The sequence below is a fragment of the Bombyx mandarina genome, chromosome 21 (genome assembly GCF_030267445.1).
Source record: "Bombyx mandarina strain Sakado chromosome 21, ASM3026744v2".
Taxonomy (NCBI): Eukaryota; Metazoa; Arthropoda; class Insecta; order Lepidoptera; family Bombycidae; genus Bombyx; species Bombyx mandarina.
Genome location: NC_143227.1, coordinates 11,433,762 through 11,455,775, shown reverse-complemented (window position 1 = coordinate 11,455,775; position 22,014 = coordinate 11,433,762). Strand labels below are relative to the sequence as shown.

The 22,014-nt window shown below is 36.0% G+C and overlaps 1 protein-coding gene across 2 annotated transcripts in view; it reads left to right on the top strand.

Annotated features, from left to right (window-relative positions):
• svp (COUP transcription factor 2) overlaps nt 1-22,014 on the top strand; it is a 131,417-nt gene that overhangs the window by 37,364 nt on the left and 72,039 nt on the right. The window contains exon 3 of one of the 2 annotated variants that reach the window (XM_089736443.1): nt 14,176-14,721. In XM_089736443.1, coding sequence (XP_089592569.1) covers nt 14,176-14,721 — 546 coding nt within the window. Of the gene's footprint in view, nt 1-14,175; nt 15,791-22,014 lie in introns of those variants that run through there. The other variant, XM_089736444.1, reaches the window with a different exon arrangement.

Here is a 22,014-nt window from a genome sequence, read left to right as displayed (position 1 = left end):
TGAAAGAAATCATTTTTAGCGATTAGACCGCATATTGTACAAATGTATCTGGTTGTTGATTGTTTTCTTAAGGTAATTGTGTTTTGGTGGGCAATAAATTGTTCTCTCTTGGTTTGTTTTAGATTCTCAAAGTCTTAACTACTTTTGAAACAATACGGCGCGATATTATATCTACGAACAAATCTGTTAGTGCCGTCATTACACGTGAATCATCTGCCATCGTGTATTTCGTGAGGTCACCAGTTTACTATAGCGGCTTGGATACCCTCCGGTCATTTGCCGATAGAGATATCCAGTCGTATATTACCTACGTTAGAGAGGGACAGGAGATCCCCAGCCAGTTTTCGTGACCCAGCTAATCACATATCCGCGAGAGTATTGTGATCATCTCTAGCACTCGTTTCTAGTTGTGGTGTGATCAGTGACTCGGCCGTGTGTTTTGTATGAATTTTACATTATGACGTCACGGAATTTTGTCACCCATCCAAGCTATTGGATAAAAACAAAATAGTAGGTTTACTGGTGGTAGGAGCTCTTGTGAGCCCGCACGGGTAGGTACCACCACCCTGTCTGTTTCTGCCGTGAAGCAGTAATGCGTTTCGGTTTGAAGGGTGGGACAGCCGTTGTAACTATACTGAGACCTTAGAACTCATATCTCAAGGTGGGTGGCGGCATTTACGTTTGTAGATGTATATGGGCTCCGGTAACCACTTAACACCAGGTGGGCTGTGAGCTCGTCCAGCCATCTATGTAAGAAAAAATAAAATAAAAAAGGTGCTCTCACCAGCCATCTATCACGCGTTAATGATACTATTAATTTATTTTCCAAATATTTTTTGCGCCCATAACTGTAAAACACGAGCCGATAGTGAACCGGGAATCCCAAATGAAAATACGTTAAGAATGACTAATTAAATTCAATAATAATTATGGAAAAACTATGTATAATAGCCGGCAAACTTCTTGAGCATTTGTTGACGTAGTGGGAGTAAGTTTGCGCATGGTACACTCACGTGCAAAAACATTATTTACTCTGCGTCATAATGCAATTAAATTATTAAAATCAACATATGTATTTATTTATATATTTATTAGAACATCAACAAAAAATATAGGTTAATAATTGTAATAATTTAATCTTGGGGTAAAATAGATATTCCTTCTATTAAGTCAAAACTAGAGCTGTTGCCAGGTCTTCGTTCAGTTGAAGCGAAGCTGGTATTTGTAATTTTTTTTTCGTTATCATAATCTTGACCATTATCATCATCACTGTTTTCATCAACCGAGTCGCCATCATCGTGATAAGTCGACATAGGGCTCATCGGTGTAGTTTACGACTCGGTCGGTTCGATCTTCTTTTTTGTCTATAATTAATTATTTTTTGAAGATATTCGATTCGTAGTAATCGAATGTTACTTTTTTCAATTACCAGCTTACGATTATTTTCTGTTTTTTTTTCCCATCTGAAGCCTAGCTCTTTCATAATTCGTCGTAAACTTCATTCCGAGCCATTAAAATGTATATCTTCTTTAAAATTTTCGAAGCCTTTCTACGGTACGGAGTTTCGCTGCTTGTTATGTAGTTATTATGATTACATCTTTTTATTACAGTTTGAACGAAACTATCCATTCCGGTAACTTTCTTCTTCCCTGATCTTTTCTTACCCGGAGTCCCAAGCACGATGAGCAAGCCAGAGCCTTTAGCTTCGTTAATAATGCACCTAACAGTACTCACTGATGTTTTTGTTGCTTCCGAAGTCTGTTTTACTTTTTCCATAATATCATTCTTCCCCTGTTTTATAATGAAGCAATATACGTCGTACACAAATTTTCTACCCTTTCTTTTGAATACTACACCAGTTTGTCGCGGCATAGTGTATTTTTTATAAAAAATCAACAAACACTCAACAAATAGCAATGGCAACAAAGTCAACAAGCAATTATAACAAAATATAACTTAACGATTAATAACGATAGATTTTTCACTGTACGCAAGCGTACTTTTGGGAGCAAGCGGAACGAAGGCGCGGTGCGGGACGCAAGGTTCGACTGATCTACCAATAACGCGCTCGATACGATTTCCCCTGCCGTCGCGCCTCACCCTCACCACCAAAGTGATCTAAAATTCGGTTCTGCGCAGTCAAGGTCATTTGCTCACGATGTTTGCCGGTTACTATATAAACACGCCCGTAATGAAAGTAAGAGTCGTAAAAATTTGCTTTTCTTTATTAAATTGCAATAATGATTTTGATGACGAAGAACTAAGTATGTAGATGGTAATCGGCGATGCGACGTCAATGGTAAGAACTCTCAAGCGATAAATGAATTACCCATCAAAAGAGCAAGTAACAAAAATGAAAAAACAATATATCCTTAACAAAGTAGAAATTTTTTTCGAGAAAGGGTGTTTATTTCTAATCAGACTAAGAAGTTACTATTCGTTGCTGTTCGTTAGTCTCGCTAAAACTCGAGAACGGCTGTACCGATTTTGCTAATTTTGGTCTTGAATTATTTGTGGAAGTCCAGAGAAGGTTTAAATAAGGTAGATAAATATGAAAATGCTCGGAATTAAATAAAAATAACAATTTTGTTTTCTCTTTGATGTGTCCCCCGTCGGAGGGATTCCTTATGTTTGTTTTAAGTTTATCACTACATAGTATAAAACAAAGTCGCTTTCTTTGTCCCTATATCTGTCTATCCCTATGTATGCTTAAATCTTTAAAACTACGCAACGGATTTTGATGCGGTTTTTTTTAATATATAGAGTGATTGAAGAGGAAGGTTTATATGTATAATAATATCCATTAAATAGTGGATAAATCAATAAAAAAATACAGTTTCCGAAGCGAAGCGAGGGCGGGTCGCTAGTTTTATTTAAAAGTTTAGGTCTTTTATTTATCGATCGAGGCACTTCGAAGTCTGCCCGGTCAGCTAGTTATGAATAAAAATAAACCATCAAATAAAATTCACAATTCATTAGTTCCATGTTTAAAAGCATTCGTCTAAGATTTCTTAATTACGTAATAAGTACAGTTTATTTAAAAAAAATACATTTGAATTCTCCTCAATCTTTCTCCGTTCACAGCACGCGTCTCCAAATGTCATTATTATGCAGCTATTTCTATAAGAATTCGTTTAATGACAATTTTTAATTAAGTATTCGATTGAGTTTCTGTGTATTATGGCGTTGTAGTTTTTTTTTTTTTCAATGAACTTGTTATTTTAATCTGTGGTTGCTGTATGGCTTTTTAATGTTTAATTCCCGTGTTGATATTTTAAAATTAATTAAATTGGTTGAATTTTTTTTGGGAGTGACTGTCATTTTTTGTTTATTGTTTTCTGATTACGTTTTAGAAACTGTTCTGTAAAATGGAGCTTAAAATTTCAATAAAATTACTGTTCTGTTGTCCCCTACTAGGAAATCCCTTGCACACACTAAAATAGCTATAATGAAGTTAGTAAAACATACATATATTTTTTTTATTTTTGAATACAGAATACGCAAAACCTTCGTGTGTGTTTTGTTGTTACTTATTTTTCCTATCTATTCGCGGCTAAATGACTATTCCAGCTACGCGCGGACGGGTAGGTGAGCTCACGGGGCTAAGCCTGAGAGAATTTGCTAACACTAGCCCTAGGCTAGAACAGTGCTTCACAGAATCTACAACCGGATCGGAATCGCGACCCACTCATCGCTTCTATGAGTTAGTTCGCCCGTCGAACTCTTCGTCTGGCTCGATGATGACGGTAACCGCTGCTTCAAGAGCCTAAAATCACCGAAAGTGAATCCGGAAGATCCGACAAGACATGTTTCAAGGGACTGTGGCTTTGTGTTGCTCTGTTGCCTGGAACGGTTATGTGTTTCTTAAAAAACGGCTATAAGAGTCATAAATAATCATTTACAATTTATGGGAAAAATCTTAGGACAAAACTTAAGCTCGAGGTCATCATCATCATCATCATCTCAGCCTGTCCACTGTCCATTGCAGAACATAGGCCTCTCCAAGTGATCTCCAGTGCGGCCGGTCCGTTACCACCTGCATCCAACGTGACTCAGCGATTGTCACCAGGTCGTCGGTCCATTTCGTAGGTGGCCGTCTCACACTGCGCTTGCCAGTACGTGGTCTCAACTCGAGGATCCTTCTCAACAAATAAATACTATACAAATACATTTGTATGGTAATAAAATGTCCGAATAAAAATATTCGTAAATTTTGTCAACCGAGAAACGATTCACGCTCGTTGGAAAATCTTCCCTTTACTTTCGGAAAAACGAAAGATACGATTTTAAAATTTTCAAATTTTTTTTTTAAATTGCGAATAAAAAGTAGTAATTTCTCCTTGAACCTTCATCCGAGTCTATGTTCTTAATATTTTGACGAAATTTGTAACTAAGTAATATCAACTCAACCCTTTCGGTTCCAAACTACTCAGATTTTGTTTGAGGATAAGTAATTTCGGTTTTCCCCAATAGCAGTAACTCATAATCAATCATATTTCTAGTAACACGTATGATAACGTGTTTGAAGAGTCCATATAACGTTTTAGATATAAAGCACATTCGCTTATTTAGAAAAAAAGTATTGTTCATAGTCATATTCTGCTTTTTTTTTCAAAAAGGGAAATATCCAACGCAGACCTTCGAAGATTGTATGGTATTCAATCATTGTCTTGAGTGCTCAGGCGTTCTGTAAAAGTTCTTGCGTTTGTAGTCAACCTAAACTTATTTCATTATCACTGTACTCTCTATAATAATAATAATCTAATTAATCTATAATAATATGTAATAATCTAGTATAGTAAATAATAATTTAATTAATAAAATAATTTAACAAACAGCGGAGAAAACGGTACTGAACTAATTGTCTTTGCCTATTTCTTTATAGATTTTTAATTGTTAAATATCTTAAGTTAACGTAGGATCATCATACCGTATTCGGTTTCAGAATATGACCTAACATTATCTATATAGCCATAATCACTTTATTAATAACTTTCCTTTTTCTAATGTACTGAAAATCAACTAATTCACAATCGATATCTCCTAACGCAATAGGTGTGAACACAGCCTAAGTTATTACTTAACAACAAACCGATACATTCGTCAGTGTACGAGAAAACTTTCGTCTATTAATTCTAATCTGTGTGTTGGAGGTGATATTTTTTATTTCACGGTGCTGTATGTTCTAACGCTATCAAACCTGGAGCGTTTGGTATAACAGAATGATCGTGCGCCGTAATAAGTTGAGTGTCGCGTGCTGGACACGTGTGAGGGAGAGCAGTGTAGCAACTTAAAAGTCAAAATTTTTAATAAAAAACTAATTGAATGTTTTTCAGAAGACATTTATCAACGGTTTTTTTACTTGTTTAGATGCGCAGAAAAACTTTGTCAATACAGAACACACTACTCTTTATTTATTTACACTTACAGCATACAATCCAAATATAGTACATATCAAAAATGCAACCTCTAGAGGTCTCTGCGATCAAGTAGTATCCACATACATATGATAACACCTTCTTTTTCTTTTTCTCCACCTTACCAACAAACGATTTTTTCTATTCCATTCTCTTCTATCAGTCTTCTCACAACGTCTCTCAACACTCACTCCTCTCTCTCTCTCATATCGTCATTCACACACTCCATCCATGTCTTCTTCGGTCAACCTCTTCCCCCTCTACCTTGCACTACCATTTCCATACATATCCTAGTAACGTGTATCTTCGCTCTACCCATCATAGGTCCAAACCACGCTAACCGTCTGCTTTTTAGTTTGTTAATTACTGAGGCTACTTTGTTCTGATATGATATGATGATTTCACATATGATAACACTGTGGTCACACAAATTCTCATAACGCCAAAGTTATCCTGTATTAAGTTTTAGTTTTTTTTAGTAAAATTAGTTATACCCAAGCTCGCTAGTTATGCCCAACAATATCAAAATTCCCGAAAAGAAAACCAAACAATTTTAAGTTACACAGCCCTCCAAAACTTGACTTACTGATTCCTATATCATTACGTGAAAACAAAATGATAAATGGCGTACATAAATAACAGATTATCAGCCGGTATCGAGACGTAACTATGTGGCGGCGAACAACCAAAATAAATAGACGAAACGGTAAATGAAGATGTGTACCAACATTACAAAAAGACGATCGAAAACGATTAGGAACAATAAATCAAGTCGGTCGCGACACGTACTCTGTTAAAAGATACATATGCGTATAGATAAGTATATGACTTCGAAAGTTGTTATACTGATTCTTTCGTTTGTTTGGTTTTCTCTTAATCTTTTTTTGGAAAATTTAAAATATTTATTTATTTTTTATAAATAGATTTTAAACTAAATTAGAACTTGAATAATTTCATTGAACATAAGCATAGTTTAATATTTTTTTGCAACCACATTGACGTTTCAGATCTTAGTTGAAAGTGCTTTAGGCGGAATTTACGACCTTACAGTACAAGTCGGTAGCCACCATATCCGTAAAGTAGCGAAAAGTTATCAATTTTTATCAAAACAAAAACTTACAATACTTGTAAATATAACGAGCGAAATGTCACCATACATTGTAAAACCAAGAACGAGTTGTGTAACAAAACAAATATAACGTAAAATTTATTCTGAAATCCAACATAGAAATGACTAATAACTTAATGATCTATTTAAAAGCGGTTATTTCCCGCAGAAACACGCGCCATTCAATTAATTACTAACAATCAATGATTAGGTATTAAGAATTATCTCATTTTTTATTATAAGTCATAGCAACATTACCATCGTTTCCGCTAAACCAATTAAACATATTTCTTGGTAACGATCAATCTGACAGTGTTCCATATGATTTAATCATCTCAGATTATTGAGACTAATCATGTCTATTTTATTTATCTGTCGATTCATGTTAGCTGTGTCCGATAGATTTTAATTTCTATGGATTTGGCCGAGATTTGAAACGGTCGTAGCCGGCAAAACCTTTACTCGTCCATAGTGAGAATTTCTCTTAACGCGCGCTCAGGATGTGTTTTCGAATCATTTATGCGGCGGAGAAATAGCAGCAAAGTCGAATCAAAGTCACATTCGTAGTTTTTATTAATTTGCGTAGTAATCGATATCCAGTCGTATTTTGAGTAAGCACGCGGAGATGTGTATTTTTAAACTAGTCCATCATTAGAAATAAGGTCGTCGATTTTAAGGTGTCCATACTATATTTTGCACTAGAGTAGTTTTTTTCCATGTATTTCTTTTATTTTGATCCTAATGAGAAGATCTACTCTAATAACAAATCTGTCTTCGTTTGCACTCAATCCGAATTTAATGTGCGTTGATTTTTTTTTACTTATAGAGCTTAGATATTATTTCCCATAGACATCTATAACGTAAAAGCCGTCACCCACTTCGAGACATGAGTTCTAAGGTCTCACTTTTTACAGTACAACGGCTGTCCTACTCTTCAAACCGAAACGCATTACTGCTTCACGACAGGAACAGGCAGGGTGGTGGCACCTATCAAATCACCTATCAAATTATTTCTATGCCATAGATATGTTTTTCTTTTTCAAATTCCTCATCCACTCTCGGTCTAGACGAAAAAACGTAAATCAAATATCAATCGCACAGATTATACAGAAAAAACTTAATAACTTTTTAATATATATTAATTTGTGTATTTACGAGTTTTGTATCGATTCCTATCATAATTAAGAACCGGTTAATCGATTTTATCATCTAAATTATGCTATCATGCGGTCTGATTAGAGCGAAGCATCTAATATGTTGATTATCTGTACGGTTATGTTTGTAATCTGTATAAGTATAAGTATTCGGTAGGCAGCGGCTTGGCTCTGCCCCTGGCATTGCTGAAGTCCATGGGCGACGGTAACCACTCACCATCAGGTGGGCCGTATGCTCGTCTGCCTACAAGGGCATTAAAAAAAAAAAGTGTTTTACGCTGGACTCATGATTTTGAAAGGAGCATGGAGCAGTCCTTCTGCCATCGGTAAACAATAGATAGTTTCCAAGATTCAGTAGGTATGTCCCATTGGAAGATAGCAATCTGCGCTGATGTATATCTCTAGACTCAACGGTTTGATTGTTAAAACGATATTCTTTCATTGGAAAGATGATAGCTACCGAGATTTGATCCAGGCATCGCTTGATACGAGTACGCCAGACGTCAGTGTGCTTAGTGCGAGCTTTTTTTACTTCTCGATCGCGCAAAACTTAACTCAGATTTGTATGGGGCTACTCGCACTAAGCACATTCCAGGCCACGGTGTCGATTCGAAGTAACGTTGAACAAGATATAATTGAACCATAAAAAAATGTAAGGTTTGAGAAACGTTCTTGAAGGTATAATATTAATCATTATAGGAACGACAATCACCATAATCTTGAACATTATTGCTAACGACATTTTGTACAGTCGGTCACAAACGGTCGGTTTCTCGCCGGGTCTTCTCAGTGGGTCGTGATTCCGATTCGGCTGTAGATTCTGCGAAGCACTGCTCTTGCTAGGGCTAGTGTTAGCAAATTATCTCAGGTTGAGCCCGTGAACTCACCTACCCGTCCGGGCATATCTGGAATAGCCTCTTAAACTACCAGCGCGTAGGTAGGATAAAAAACTTATCCTTACTTATCATTAAGGTCGCTAATAGTCAGTATCGTAGGCATCTGTTTTATTCGTGTCGAATCTTTATTTTTTTATTTTTCTAAATCCATCTTCTTCGATGACAGTTTGACGTCTGAATAGAAAAAACCGAATTGACCGTTTCATTAAATTGATTTAAAACAAAAAGCCGTAGCCATAGACGACGATAGATTGATATCACAATTGCACTTTTGTAAATTGAACTTTGACGGACGAGCTTTTATGATTGCGTCGTTGCGCTTTTTAATACGTGAGAAGATTTCACTTTTCATAATACGCGAATAGATTGGCTCAGTTTTTTTTTTCTTCTCACTTCTTTTATGTCGCAATTAACTAGTATCGTATTGAATGCCATTAACTTAAATGCCTTTAACTGCACTAAAATTTGTAAAATTATCTTCTTAGTTATTTACAATTAAATCTTCTTTAGTAGGTACTACAGGTTTAGCATTAAGCAAAGATTTAAAAAAAAGTTCTGATATAAATAAAAATTTCTAAAACTAATTGTTATCTATACATTAATACGTAAAGGAAAACTTTGTATCCCTTTTTACGAAAATTGCGCTGACGGAGGAGTATGAAATTTCCCATGCTTATAGAGAATATAGAGGAGTGCAGAATGCTAATATTTTTTAGAATTGTGCCTAAAAAATACATTAAATCCATAAAAAAAACATTACACACACCACCATGTCTTTGACGCACACACGCATGCATACTATTTATTTATTGTCAAACTTTTGTTCTTGACGTCTGTGTTCAAATTGAGAATAGATTAAATATTGTTTGTCTTTATTAATATTTTTCTATAGTGTATTCTTTTCGAAATTTGTGATTATAGAAGTATAATAGTGTTTGAAAATAGAATCATAATAGTGTACAAACTTACAATTTCAATTAATTATATTCGAATTTCGACTACTGCGGGACCACTAGTATTATTTCATACTTGAGACGTAATTTTTAAACAGTTTTGACGCTGACTTTACTATTTATTTAATGACATATAGTTTCCGTCGAATGAACTGTGTCAAGAGCAAAGTTAAATGATACTTTAATTTTTGCACTCGACTGATCCTTCTGCGGGGAAGCAATAAAGGTCAATTTCGAGTGAGTTTTAAATGAACGTGATCCGAATCGTAACATCGTGAAAATGAATTAAAGCCTCGTTTTTGTTGCGTTCACGTAAATAGGGCGGACGTGGTCTGGTTCCCGTATGTTTTGAATACTATTCGATATTATGTAACTATATTTTTCCCTTCACAATAACTAGCGCAAAAGAATCTAAGAGGACGTGGCCTAGGGTTGCCATCTCCGACTTTTGAAACCTAGGATTTAAATTAAAAAGATACCAGGAGTTTTCCTTCAAAAATCACCATGCACTATCAGCGCAATGAATGACATATTGAAAAGTGTCCAGAACTCTCATAACAATGACAATTATTAAGAGGATATTTTATAACTACCTCATTCTTGCAAAATTCAGTTATGGTTAAAAAAAATCTTAAAAATTATTATAGTTTAAATTAAGTTTTTTGTTTACTGGTGGTAGGACCTCTTGTGAGTCCGCGTGGGTAGGTACCACCACCCTGCCTATTTCTGGTGTGAAGCAGTAATGCGTTTCGGCTTGAAGGTTGGGGCAGCCGCTTCAGTAACCACTTAACACCAGGTGGGCTGTGAGCTCGTCCACCCATCTAAGCAATAAAAAAAAGAATATCACTAAATATTATGCTTGAGTTAGAAAATAGTCCAGTAAAATTCAGATTAGTACTTAAATGGATATCAAAAATGCCATAAAAGAGAAAAAAACCTTGACAACCTTAATGATATGTTATAATGGCCTAGTATGACAGGTTTACTGGTTCAAATCAAGATCATACATTGGTTAAGATTGAAAGGAAAATTAATGCCTGGCTACTAACACTCAGAAACAGAGACATAAACATTTCAAAAACATTGTATCGGACAAATTCCACTAAAAAACCTTTTAAAAATAAATTGATTTAAAATGACAGACCAAAAAGCTAGCAGCGATTTTTATTTGATTCGTTAAATTATGCGGCTAACACAAACCTTTTAAGCTACATAATTATGTACACAATAACGTTAAGAATTAACGTTACTTTTATGTCGCTTCTAATGGCTCTAGTGTGACGCGATATATTTGTCGCATTAAATTTAATTATCATTAATATTCATATTGAATCATGGGTACAGTTCAGAAGGTCTGGGCAGGTACTAAAGATATCGGCGCCGATTATGGGAAACCTTTGAACAATCAGGATTGCGACTGATACAAAGTGATCTCACGACGGAAATTTATATCGTACCACCATCTACGTACTTTGACATTTCTTCCTGAAAACTAATTATATAACTAAAATTTTGTTTTTCGCAAAAATACCTTTTTTGGTTCGACCAAATCATAAATTAAATCAAAAATTATCATACACATCCAAGTCACTATTATTAGATGTGTCACAAAACATTAAAGTACTTTAAAAATATATATTAACACAATAAAACCTGTCCTTCAAAACTGAACGCGTCCAAACAATCGCTTTGTTAGAACGCAACGATTATCGATTTACAAGATAGTGATGTACGAGCATCGCCGAGATGTACCTATCGAGATATCGTAATGACTCGGCTATTAGACTAGGTGTCGACGGCGTGGGAGCCGGCCTGGCCCACATTGCTCTCGCCCCGGCTAATAATGCGTACAATTACATTAATACGAACCGAATAATTCCGGTTCGTTTTCCTAAATGTTCACAAGGTTAGTAATCGTTAAATATTTTACAGAAAAGTAAGTAGATCTTCATTATAGAAGAACCTAAGGACACTTACTTATATGAACAGCCCAGTTCATTAAATAAAATAAAACTTCATTTAAACATTTACGAAATGAAGTTTTTTTGTTAGAGTTTTCGTTTCGCGATAAAGCATCAAAGTCAAGTACGGAAATAAAAATTTAAAAAAAAACTCGTAAACAGTTTAGCACTCGTGAGAAATAAATAACTCGTCGGAATCCAGTGCACTTGTACGAAGAAGAAAAAAAGCAATAATACAACCTGTTTACTGATTTATTCCTTTTTTCGGTGTAAAAAGACAGGGCGCGCGTGCGTCGCCATTCGCGCCGGACCGCGACCACAGAGCATGCTACGTTTTTCCCGCTAAAAAAACGCGCGCTAGAAATACTTGGCGAGTCGGAGATGCTTGTCGGTCGCGGCGTTAGTACGTCGATTACACGCGATTCCGCGTTTCAAGTCGATTCGTGTCGGATTGTATCGATGATTTGTGGCCTCACGATCTTTGCAGCCCGTTTCTGAGCGGCACTAGTTTTTAGGCTAAAGACGTTACGTTGTTTTGTGAAGGGGTCGTTGCCTTGTGGCTATCTGTTCCTACCGAAAATATCTTGATAATTGCATTTAAAATAAGGTACATAAACAATCGTCAATCAACGTATTAATCGCCTAATAACAATTACGAAACTCGAATGTTTGGTTTCGCTGTCATATAGTTTCTATTAAATTTCGATAACGAAGCGTTTGACTTAAAAAGCACATAAATTCATGATTTTATTCATGTTAGTTTTATCTATAACGAAGTATTACTTCGACAAACCAGTAGGAAATTTATGTACGTCTAAATTTATTGCCCGCAGCCGAATGCTTAACAAATTGAGATAAAATCGTATTTTGTTTATGAGAATGTTGACACTGGACGACTGTTAAGACGCGTATCAAGATGAAAGTGTTTGCGAACCGTAAAATCTATATATTAAATACGTGAAGCAAAAACTTTGTACCGCTTTTTACGAAAATTGCGCGTCCAGAAGAGTAGGTATGATTTTTCCCACACTTTTAGAGAAATATAGACAAGGAGTGCAGAATTGTATTTTTTTTTTAAATTATGCATTAATAATACATTTGGTCAACAAAAAAAACGTTACACACACTACCATGTATTTGACACACAACACTTAAATATATTATTACTGTCAAACTTTTGTTATAGTCTGTGGTCAAATTGAGAATAGGTTAATATTGTTTGTCTATAGTTGTAGTCTGGACGAAATCTGTGATTATAGAAGTATTATTATAGAAAGTGTTTGACAGAAAAACCATAATAATGTTCAAACTTATAATTTCAATTAATTTCGATTTTCGACTACTGCGGGACCACTAGTATTAAACAAATATTTGACACAAGACTGCCTATTTAGAAAGTTTATTATTACTGTACTGTTTCCTTTGTTTTCCCTTTTTTTATTGCTTAGATGGGTGGACGAGCTCACAGCCCACCTGGTGTAAGTGGTTACTGGAGCCCATAGACATGTACAACGTAAATGCGCCACCCACCTTGAGACATAAGCTCTAAGGTTTGAAGTATAATCTATCTATATATAGGTATAAAAATGAATTGCTGTTCGTTAGTCTCGCTAAAACTCGAGTAGGGTTGGACCGATTTGGCTAATTTTGGTCTTGAATTATTTGTGGAAGTCCAGAGAAGGTTTAAAAGGTAGATAAATATGAAAATGCTCGGAATTAAATAAAAATAACAATTTTGTTTTTCCTTTGACGTCTCCCCCGTCGGACTGATTCCTTTTGTTTGTTTTAAGTTTATTTTATACAAAAGCTTAGATCTTTTATTTATCGATTGAGGCACTACGAAGTTTGCCGGGTCAGCTAGTATATTTTATATTTACTTTGATAGGAGGTACTATAAAAGATACGTTCTCGGAAGAGCCAACGAAAACTGTACCAAGTTTCATCGCAAATCATTTAAGGACGTATAAAGGACAAACAAACAAACATTTAAAAGAACGTTGCTATTTGTTATTATAGATTAGACCCAAAGCAACAACGCGATGTACCTACAATTCACATCGAACGAGGTCAATCTAAAAAGTCACAACGTACAGAGAATAATTTAAAACGCATTAATAGAAATTACACGTCGGAGTAATGATCACAGCTTCTTTTGGGTCCGCATGTTAGTTAAGTGAATGGTGTCGAAATTTCATCAAAAAAAAACACTTAAAATTTAAGTTCATATTATTAAAGCAACTCTTACGATTTAACTCGCGTTTTAGATTGTCATCATATCGAGGGGTGAAAGGATAGCCATTTAAAATATAAAATTGCAAAAAAATATCATAACAAAAGACCTTCTTTGGCTATTTAAATTTATTACAAAGATAAATGTCGCTTAAACCAAATATCCTTTCACCCTTTGATATTATTACTGACTTTTCGAATAATTGTTCTAGCTATGTGATAACTTCAAATAACGACGAATGATATCTTCGAAGTTCGTGATCACGAAAACTGTACAGTGTTCGAAAAATCGTAAATAATAATTTAATAATAAAAAGACGCGAGATTCTTACTTATAATTATATTCACGACTTGCAAAAACCAAAGAAAATATTATAAAGCCGACATTTTTCTCGGACGCCATTTATTTTTGTAACAATATGAATGAATATTGAACGCCATATTTGTTTTGTTTCAGCTGTCCAAAGAGGTCGAGTGCCTCCATCGCAGCCGCCCGGCCTGGGACTCCCTGGCCAATTCACCCTAGGCAACGGTGACCCCGGCGCCGGACTCAACAATCATCCATATCTCTCGTCGTACATATCGCTGCTACTGCGGGCGGAGCCCTACCCCGCCTCGAGATACAGTCCATGCGTCCAACCAACGAACGTCATGGGCATAGACAACATCTGCGAGCTCGCTGCCAGACTGCTTTTCTCCGCCGTCGAATGGGCGAGAAACATCCCCTTCTTCCCCGAACTGCAAGTTACGGACCAAGTCGCCTTATTGAGGCTCGTCTGGTCGGAACTGTTCGTGTTAAACGCCTCTCAGTGCTCCATGCCCCTCCACGTGGCCCCCTTACTGGCCGCCGCGGGACTGCATGCGTCCCCCATGGCGGCCGACCGAGTGGTCGCCTTCATGGACCACATCCGCATCTTCCAAGAGCAGGTGGAGAAGCTGAAGGCGCTCCACGTGGACTCCGCGGAGTACTCCTGTCTGAAGGCGATCGTCCTCTTCACGACAGGTAAAATTTTGGATAGTCTTTTCGGGGAAGCGCGGTTGTTGCTTTACAGGGTGGCGGGCGCTGGGGTCGCGGTGACCAACTACACGGAGCTTATCACGTTGGTACGCACGCACCTAGACGTGTACACTGACGCGACACGAGTACCGCAGACGCCGGCGCCGCCCCCACCCTCTGCGGCCTCGTCCGGCTACTATTCCTCTCTGGACGCATCGCTCGGCGTCAACTCCTCACTGTCTTACGGCAGTTTCCTATCGACTCCTTCCCGACTGCCTTCTAATTATACGAGCAGCCCTCGCGTCCCGGAAGCGAGTACGTCGTCACCATTTAAGCCTTGGGATTGTAAAGTGCCGAAGACAGACCAGGGGGGTTGACTTCGCGCGTTTAATTGGGGGTTTTGGTTCGGATTTAAGGTGTCGGGCGGATGGGTATGTCGCTTGGCATTACAAAGACCTTAAGGCGATTAAGCGCTTACGTATATCGGGTATCGGTTGCAAATCGCAAGACCTATAGCTATAAGATACGTTATCTAATTAGTTTACAAACGTATTGCAGTTACCGTTACGTTATTAGTTTTGTTATAAATGAGGTTAATAACTCACTCTCTTCATAGATATTTCCATATAGGCATAAATACATCTACTATTTTGCATATTTTATACAAGCACGATTCTGGTATACTCTAGGAATACCGAACTTAAATGATATCTGGACAGGCGAATTTACAAGAAAACACATAACTTTAATCTAGAAGCTTCCAATCTACAAATTATTATAAATTATGAAGAGAAATTAAATGAGGGGAAAGCGACTTATTGCCTCAAATATCAATTATCTTATGAAATGTGATATGTAGTATAGATTATTTAATTCATTAATTTATTATACCTAGCTCAGGGTCGTTACGTGCCCGTTTTTATTTAGACTTACGTACGTACATAATATGTTATAATTATTTTCGTGTATTATAATTTTTTTGAGTACTGAATATATGCGCGTAATTTATTCGATGAAAGAAAAAAGATAGTTTCATTTTAATTTAACATAATGTAAATATAGTTTGTAAAAAAATCCTTCCCTTAGTAAGTAATATCATAGTTAGTAGTAATATAAAATGAACATACCAAAAAAAATTATAAAGTACTTAATTACTTTTTGTTTTAAAGATAATGAAAATCAAAAATAATTTGTGTATTTACTCAAATATACACAAAATATACAATTGAAAAGAATTAATACTCATAAATCAATAATTGTTGGGTTAGCAGCGCTGTGAGAAGGCTTATGATAACTGCATACGAAACAATATGACTAGGACAAGATTTCTGAAGATAATCAAAAACTTTTAAGAAATTTTTAAATAAACGCGTAATAATTGATTAATTTTTGGGTAAATTATTAAAAAATTCAATAAAGTAACTTATTTATTTGATTGTTATTTTCCACCAAATATAACGCTTTGATTTTCTTTGGTCGACGCTTTTTTGTCGCGTGTACATGAAGAAATCTTTTTAATTATGTGATTTAAATCATAACTGCCTAAGTTCAGTTAGCTCCTAATCGGAGGATATATCTTGTGTTGCCGATATCACATGTATAGGATAGCTACACGCTTCAAGACCACAGACAAAGTGCGCTGAGTTTCTTGCTGAATTTTCTCAGTGGATCGCGATTCCGCTTCAGTCGTAGATACTGTGAAACACAGCTCTTGCTAGGGCTAGTATTAACTAATTCTCTCAGGTTGAGCCCGTGAGCTCACCTACCCACCCGGGCGTAGCTGGTATAGCTCCTTAGACTACCAGCGAATAGATAAGAGGAAAAAAACACCGACACCCTGCGCTATTTCAACGGCCGTTTAAAACTTCACCGTAATTGATTAAACGCAAAATCTAATTTTCCTTTTCTAAAATCTTCTTCTTCTTCATTCTTGTATAAATATTCACAAAATTCCCACTTTATAAACTTTTTTTTTAATACACGAATATTATATAAAACTATATAATGAAATGACCTTTGCATTGCTCGGTTTTTATTTTGATAAATTGTGTTTTTTAGAATTTATATTTAAATACGAATTACATATTGATAACATGATGAATTATGAATAATATTCTTCGATCTTACCGACAGAATAATAAAAAAATATGAACTGGTTATTTAAAGAAAAAATCGAAATTATCGATAAAGTTAATTATTAAAAACACGAATAAAACAACATTTTCTGAAAATAAATCGTAGCTAGATCCATTTATCAAATCGTTAGAGCCGTTTCCGACATTCAGATTATATATAACTAGTCAGGTCATAAGTATTGTCACACAGTAAAAACTTTTCTTTTAGAATGCTGGCCACAAAAAAGTTAATTGAATTCGAATTTCGAATTGTTCATGAAAATAAAAATGTATACTTTTAGAATTTTACTCATTTTTAAATATGGAGTGGACGCTTAAAGAAGACCGTGTTGCAGTTATTGCGTTGCATCGTTGCGGTTACGCGCCAATTCAAATTTTTAACATACTGAAAAATTTGAATATAACCAAAAGATTCGTTTATCGTGCCATCAAACGATACAATGAAGACTCTAGTGTAGATGACCGGTCAAGAAGTGGTCGCCCTCGGTCTGTTAGGACTCCAGCAGTGATAAAAGCTGTGAAGGCGCGAATTCAAAGAAATCCCAAACGTAAGCAGAAACTGATAGCCCTTCAGATGGGGTTAAGCAGAACCACGGTGAAAAGGGTGTTAAATGAAGACTTAGGGCTTCGGGCATATCGAAGAAAAACAGGACATCGTTTGAATGCTCGTCTAATGGACCTGAGACTGAAGAGATGCCGCGCTTTGTTGAAGCGGTACGCGGGAAAAAAATATCGGGAAATTCTTTTTTCGAATGAAAAAATTTTTACCGTAGAAGAGAGCTACAACAAACAAAATGATAAGGTGTACGCACACAGTAGTGAAGAAGCGAGCAACCGTATTCCGCGTCTCCAACGAGGTCATTTTCCATCCTCGCTCATGGTATGGTTGGGAGTTTCTTATTGGGGCTTAACAGAGGTACATTTTTGTGAGAAAGGTGTAAAAACGAATGCAGTTGTGTATCAAAATACAGTCCTGACGAACCTTCTGGAACCTGTTTCTCATACCATGTTCAATAACAGGCACTGGGTATTCCAACAAGATTCGGCGCCAGCTCATAGAGCGAAGAGCACACAAGACTGGCTGGCGGCGCGTGAAATCGACTTCATCCGGCACGAAGACTGGCCCTCCTCCAGTCCAGATTTGAATCCGTTAGATTACAAGATATGGCCACACTTGGAGGAAAAGGCGTGCTCAAAGCCTCATCCCAATTTGGAGTCACTCAAGACATCCTTGATTAAGGCAGCCGCCGATATTGACATGGACCTCGTTCGTGCTGCGATAGACGACTGGCCGCGCAGATTGAAGGCCTGTATTCAAAATCACGGAGGTCATTTTGAATAAACTTTAGTGTCATAAGAATATATGTTTTGTTAAGTTCATTTTGGTATATGAATGGTTACATAATGAATAAACTTGTTTCAATTATTTTACATTAAACATGTGACAGAATTTATGACCTGACTAGGTATATTATTATATTTATATACAAGAATTGCTCTTTTAAAGATATAAGATATGTACGTGTAATGAATGAATATACAATTGATAGAATAAAGCTTTGCTCTACCACTACCACCCTAATGCAGCCGACATACGCATGTCTTTGCCACGAAACAAACAATCGATGCGACCTTTTGAAAACAAAACGTAAAATAGTTTTTAATAAAAACAATACAACAAATTGCATCATTAATTAATGACTCGAAAAAAATTAATTAAAACATATATTTAAATGTGAACTCGAGCCTTTCATAAACCCACAAATTATTAACAACAATTATCAAGCAAGTTTCGACTTAAACACAACAACATAAAGACCAGCAGATTACTTTGAAGTTAATAAAACGAACGACGAATATAATACAAATGTTTTACGGCGTCTTAAATTATATTTTACGGTTTTGCATTAATGTTCTTGAGGCTTTTTATGTAATACATTTATTTTATTAATTTTAGCATTAATAATTTAATCTCGAAGCTATTAATTTACATTCGTTTTATTGTCTATGGAGGTAACTTAGAAGCAACTTAAAATTGCTTCCTTTTACCATAATATATTGAATTGTTACTAAAAATAAGTGAAATCAAAATTAAAGTATATTTTAATCTCGTCGACGTATATGAGAGCTCGGTACTTTTAATAAGTATGTACAGGCAATCCTCTCATAACACGATATTTTACAACACGGTTTCACTATAACACGGAAAGAAAAATTTCCAAAATCCTGGTACTTCTACAACACGATAACGAGATTTTTATTTAAAACTAGCTGATCCCGCACACTTCGTATTGCCTCAATCGATAAATAAAAGACCTAAACTTTTGTATAAAATAAACATAAAACAAACAAAAGGAATAACAAAATTGATATTTTTATTTAATTCCGAGCATTTTCATATTTATTTTAAACCGTTTAAACCTTCTCTGGACTTCCACAAATCATTCAAGACCAAAATTAGCCAAATCAGTCTAGCCGCTCTCGAGTTTTAGCGAGACTAACGAACTTCTTTTTCATTCTTTCATTCATTTTTATATATATTATAGGAGATTACTTACAAAATTACATAATGCGTGCACTATGAACACATAATATATGGGAATAACCTTATTTTTTATGTAATCGGTAAAAAATACGTACAGGCATAGTTGAAATTTATTTTTTTATTGCCCTTGTAGCCAGACGAACATACGACCCACCTGATGGTGAGTTGTTACCGTCGCCCGTGGACTACAGCAATGCCAGGGGCACAGCCAAGCCGCTGCCTACCGAACCAAGGGCAATAAAAAAAAAGTCGAGTACCGAAAAGGAATCTGGAGTGTTATTCCACCTATAATCCAAGCTCATATTAAATTAAGATTAATTGAGAATTAAGAATTATGATGTTAACAGAGATTGTTTTTCCTACTTAATCGATGTTAATACGTATAAATTTGAGGTAACTTTTACGCTATCGGGAACGTTAAAAAACTCGCACTAAGCACACTGCTTGAAATGCACCCAGAGTTGATCTAGGGGATCCGAAATGACGTATCACAGGAATACCGATACGACTCAAAAAAAAAACTTCAGAGGTGTCAAGGGACACCCGGATGGAACGAAGTTCCTTTCGATTAATTAGTGAAGGAATTGTAATTTTTTTTTAAAGTTATAATAATAAATTACGGCATTATGAAGAAGAAAAAAACAATACTATGAACTAAATTACTATTGTTGAAACGCTATCTCGAGAAACTGTACTCATTACGCGGACCAATCGGATACGAGCAATGTCACGCGATAAGCGCCTACACGTTGATTGGTCAGAATGTCGGATCTAAAGAGTGTCGTGACAACTTTTCGTAAGAATTTTTTCCGTCTAGCCCCCTTTCACAACGCGCGATAAGGAACTTCGTTCCAATATTAAATTCTTAATCCCTTTCCCTTTATTGAAAAAAATTCAAATCGAGAACTGCTTGTATTCTTTTTTTCTTTCTAAATTCGAATTCGTTAAAAACACAAGTTCGTTAGGCCGTCGGTGACGTCACAAAGTGCCTTGACACTTGACAGATCCGCACCCGCGTCGCTCAGGTGCACTCGTCAACAGATAATCTCACTTCACAGACGAGGCGACAACATCCGACGCGTCCGCGACACCGTACGCGACTACTGGATGTGTGAAGTCAAACTTTGTGGTTAAATATGTACTATTGTGAAGAATTTAATTCTAAAAGCGCTAAAAAAAACTAAAGAAACTTTAATGGAAGAGGCTAATTATTGCTTCTTTGTTCAAAATTCAAAATATCCACTTACTTTGCATTTTTCTTTGAATTCGGTTTTTTTTTCAATACCTATTTTATCATTATACATATTTATAAATGACAAACTATATTTTTTGTTACTAAAAATAATTCATAGTAAAAAGAACTGAAGAAAAGTCTATAGTCAATACTTTACAGTATAGAATTGCGTAACACTAAATATCGTTGACCGAAATGAATTTGGTATGACATTTAAAAATCGAAAACTCTTTGTGTTTTTCGTTAAAATTTAAAGTACTACTGATATTCAAATTTTCTACTTAAATGTTGCCATACATAAAAAAAACCTACCAAACACACTCGAGTCTACAGTTTCAGTAGTCCCGCACACAACATTAAACGAATGAATACGCAAACTTCGTAGACTGAGGTTTGATTGAGACATAATGACGACTGTACCTTATTGTCTACAAATGCCATAAGTTTTATGGCGTGAGGGATACGATGTTAGTTAAATATTAATGTCATTGGCATTAAGACGAACATTAAGTTCCATAGAATTTCATGTTGTGGCCATGTTTATTGTTTAATAAGTTTTGTTGATCATAAATAAAGTGCACATCGAGCGAAAATAGAATTCAGTCGGACTATGTCGTGAACAATGCGAAATTTCTTATTATTATTAAAGTTAAATCAAAGATGGGGCAGCAAACCCGCCGATAGGTCAATTAAAAGATTTTCTGAAAATTTCATCGGAATCGGTCCAGTCGTTTGAAGCCTCTAGAAAACACAAACACACACATACACACACAAACACGCGCGCGCGCTCACACACACACACACACGTACACACAAACACGCGCGCGCGCGCTCACACACACACACACACACACACACACACACACACACACTCACACACACCGACTTATATATTTGTGTGTATTATTTACATAACGACACATGACATAAAAACTAAAACTAAATACAAAACAGTAACTACAGTCACCATCGCACAAGTAAGCAGAATAAAACTAGTTAAATGTACGAGACCGTCCATTTTGTATTGATCTGTCACAACTTCTATTTCACGCGAAAACTAAGGCACAAAAAGCGACACGTTAGCTCACTGCGAACTGGTCGCCGAGGGCTACAATGAATATGCAATGGCAATAAATGTAGTTCTACTACTATATTCCTGGCAACTTTCTCCGTTAGTAATATCTAACTCAAATGGTTAGGGTAATACTTGCTAACTCTACTTAGTCGCGTTTTAATACTTGTCTCATATTTTTGATATATATTAAGGAATCGACTAGCTCAGATTTCTGCGAGTCTGCGCATTTAACAAAATACGGCCGAACACGCCTGCATTACATGTGACGTCATTTCGGGCTAAATATACGAAAACCTAACCAAACAACGAT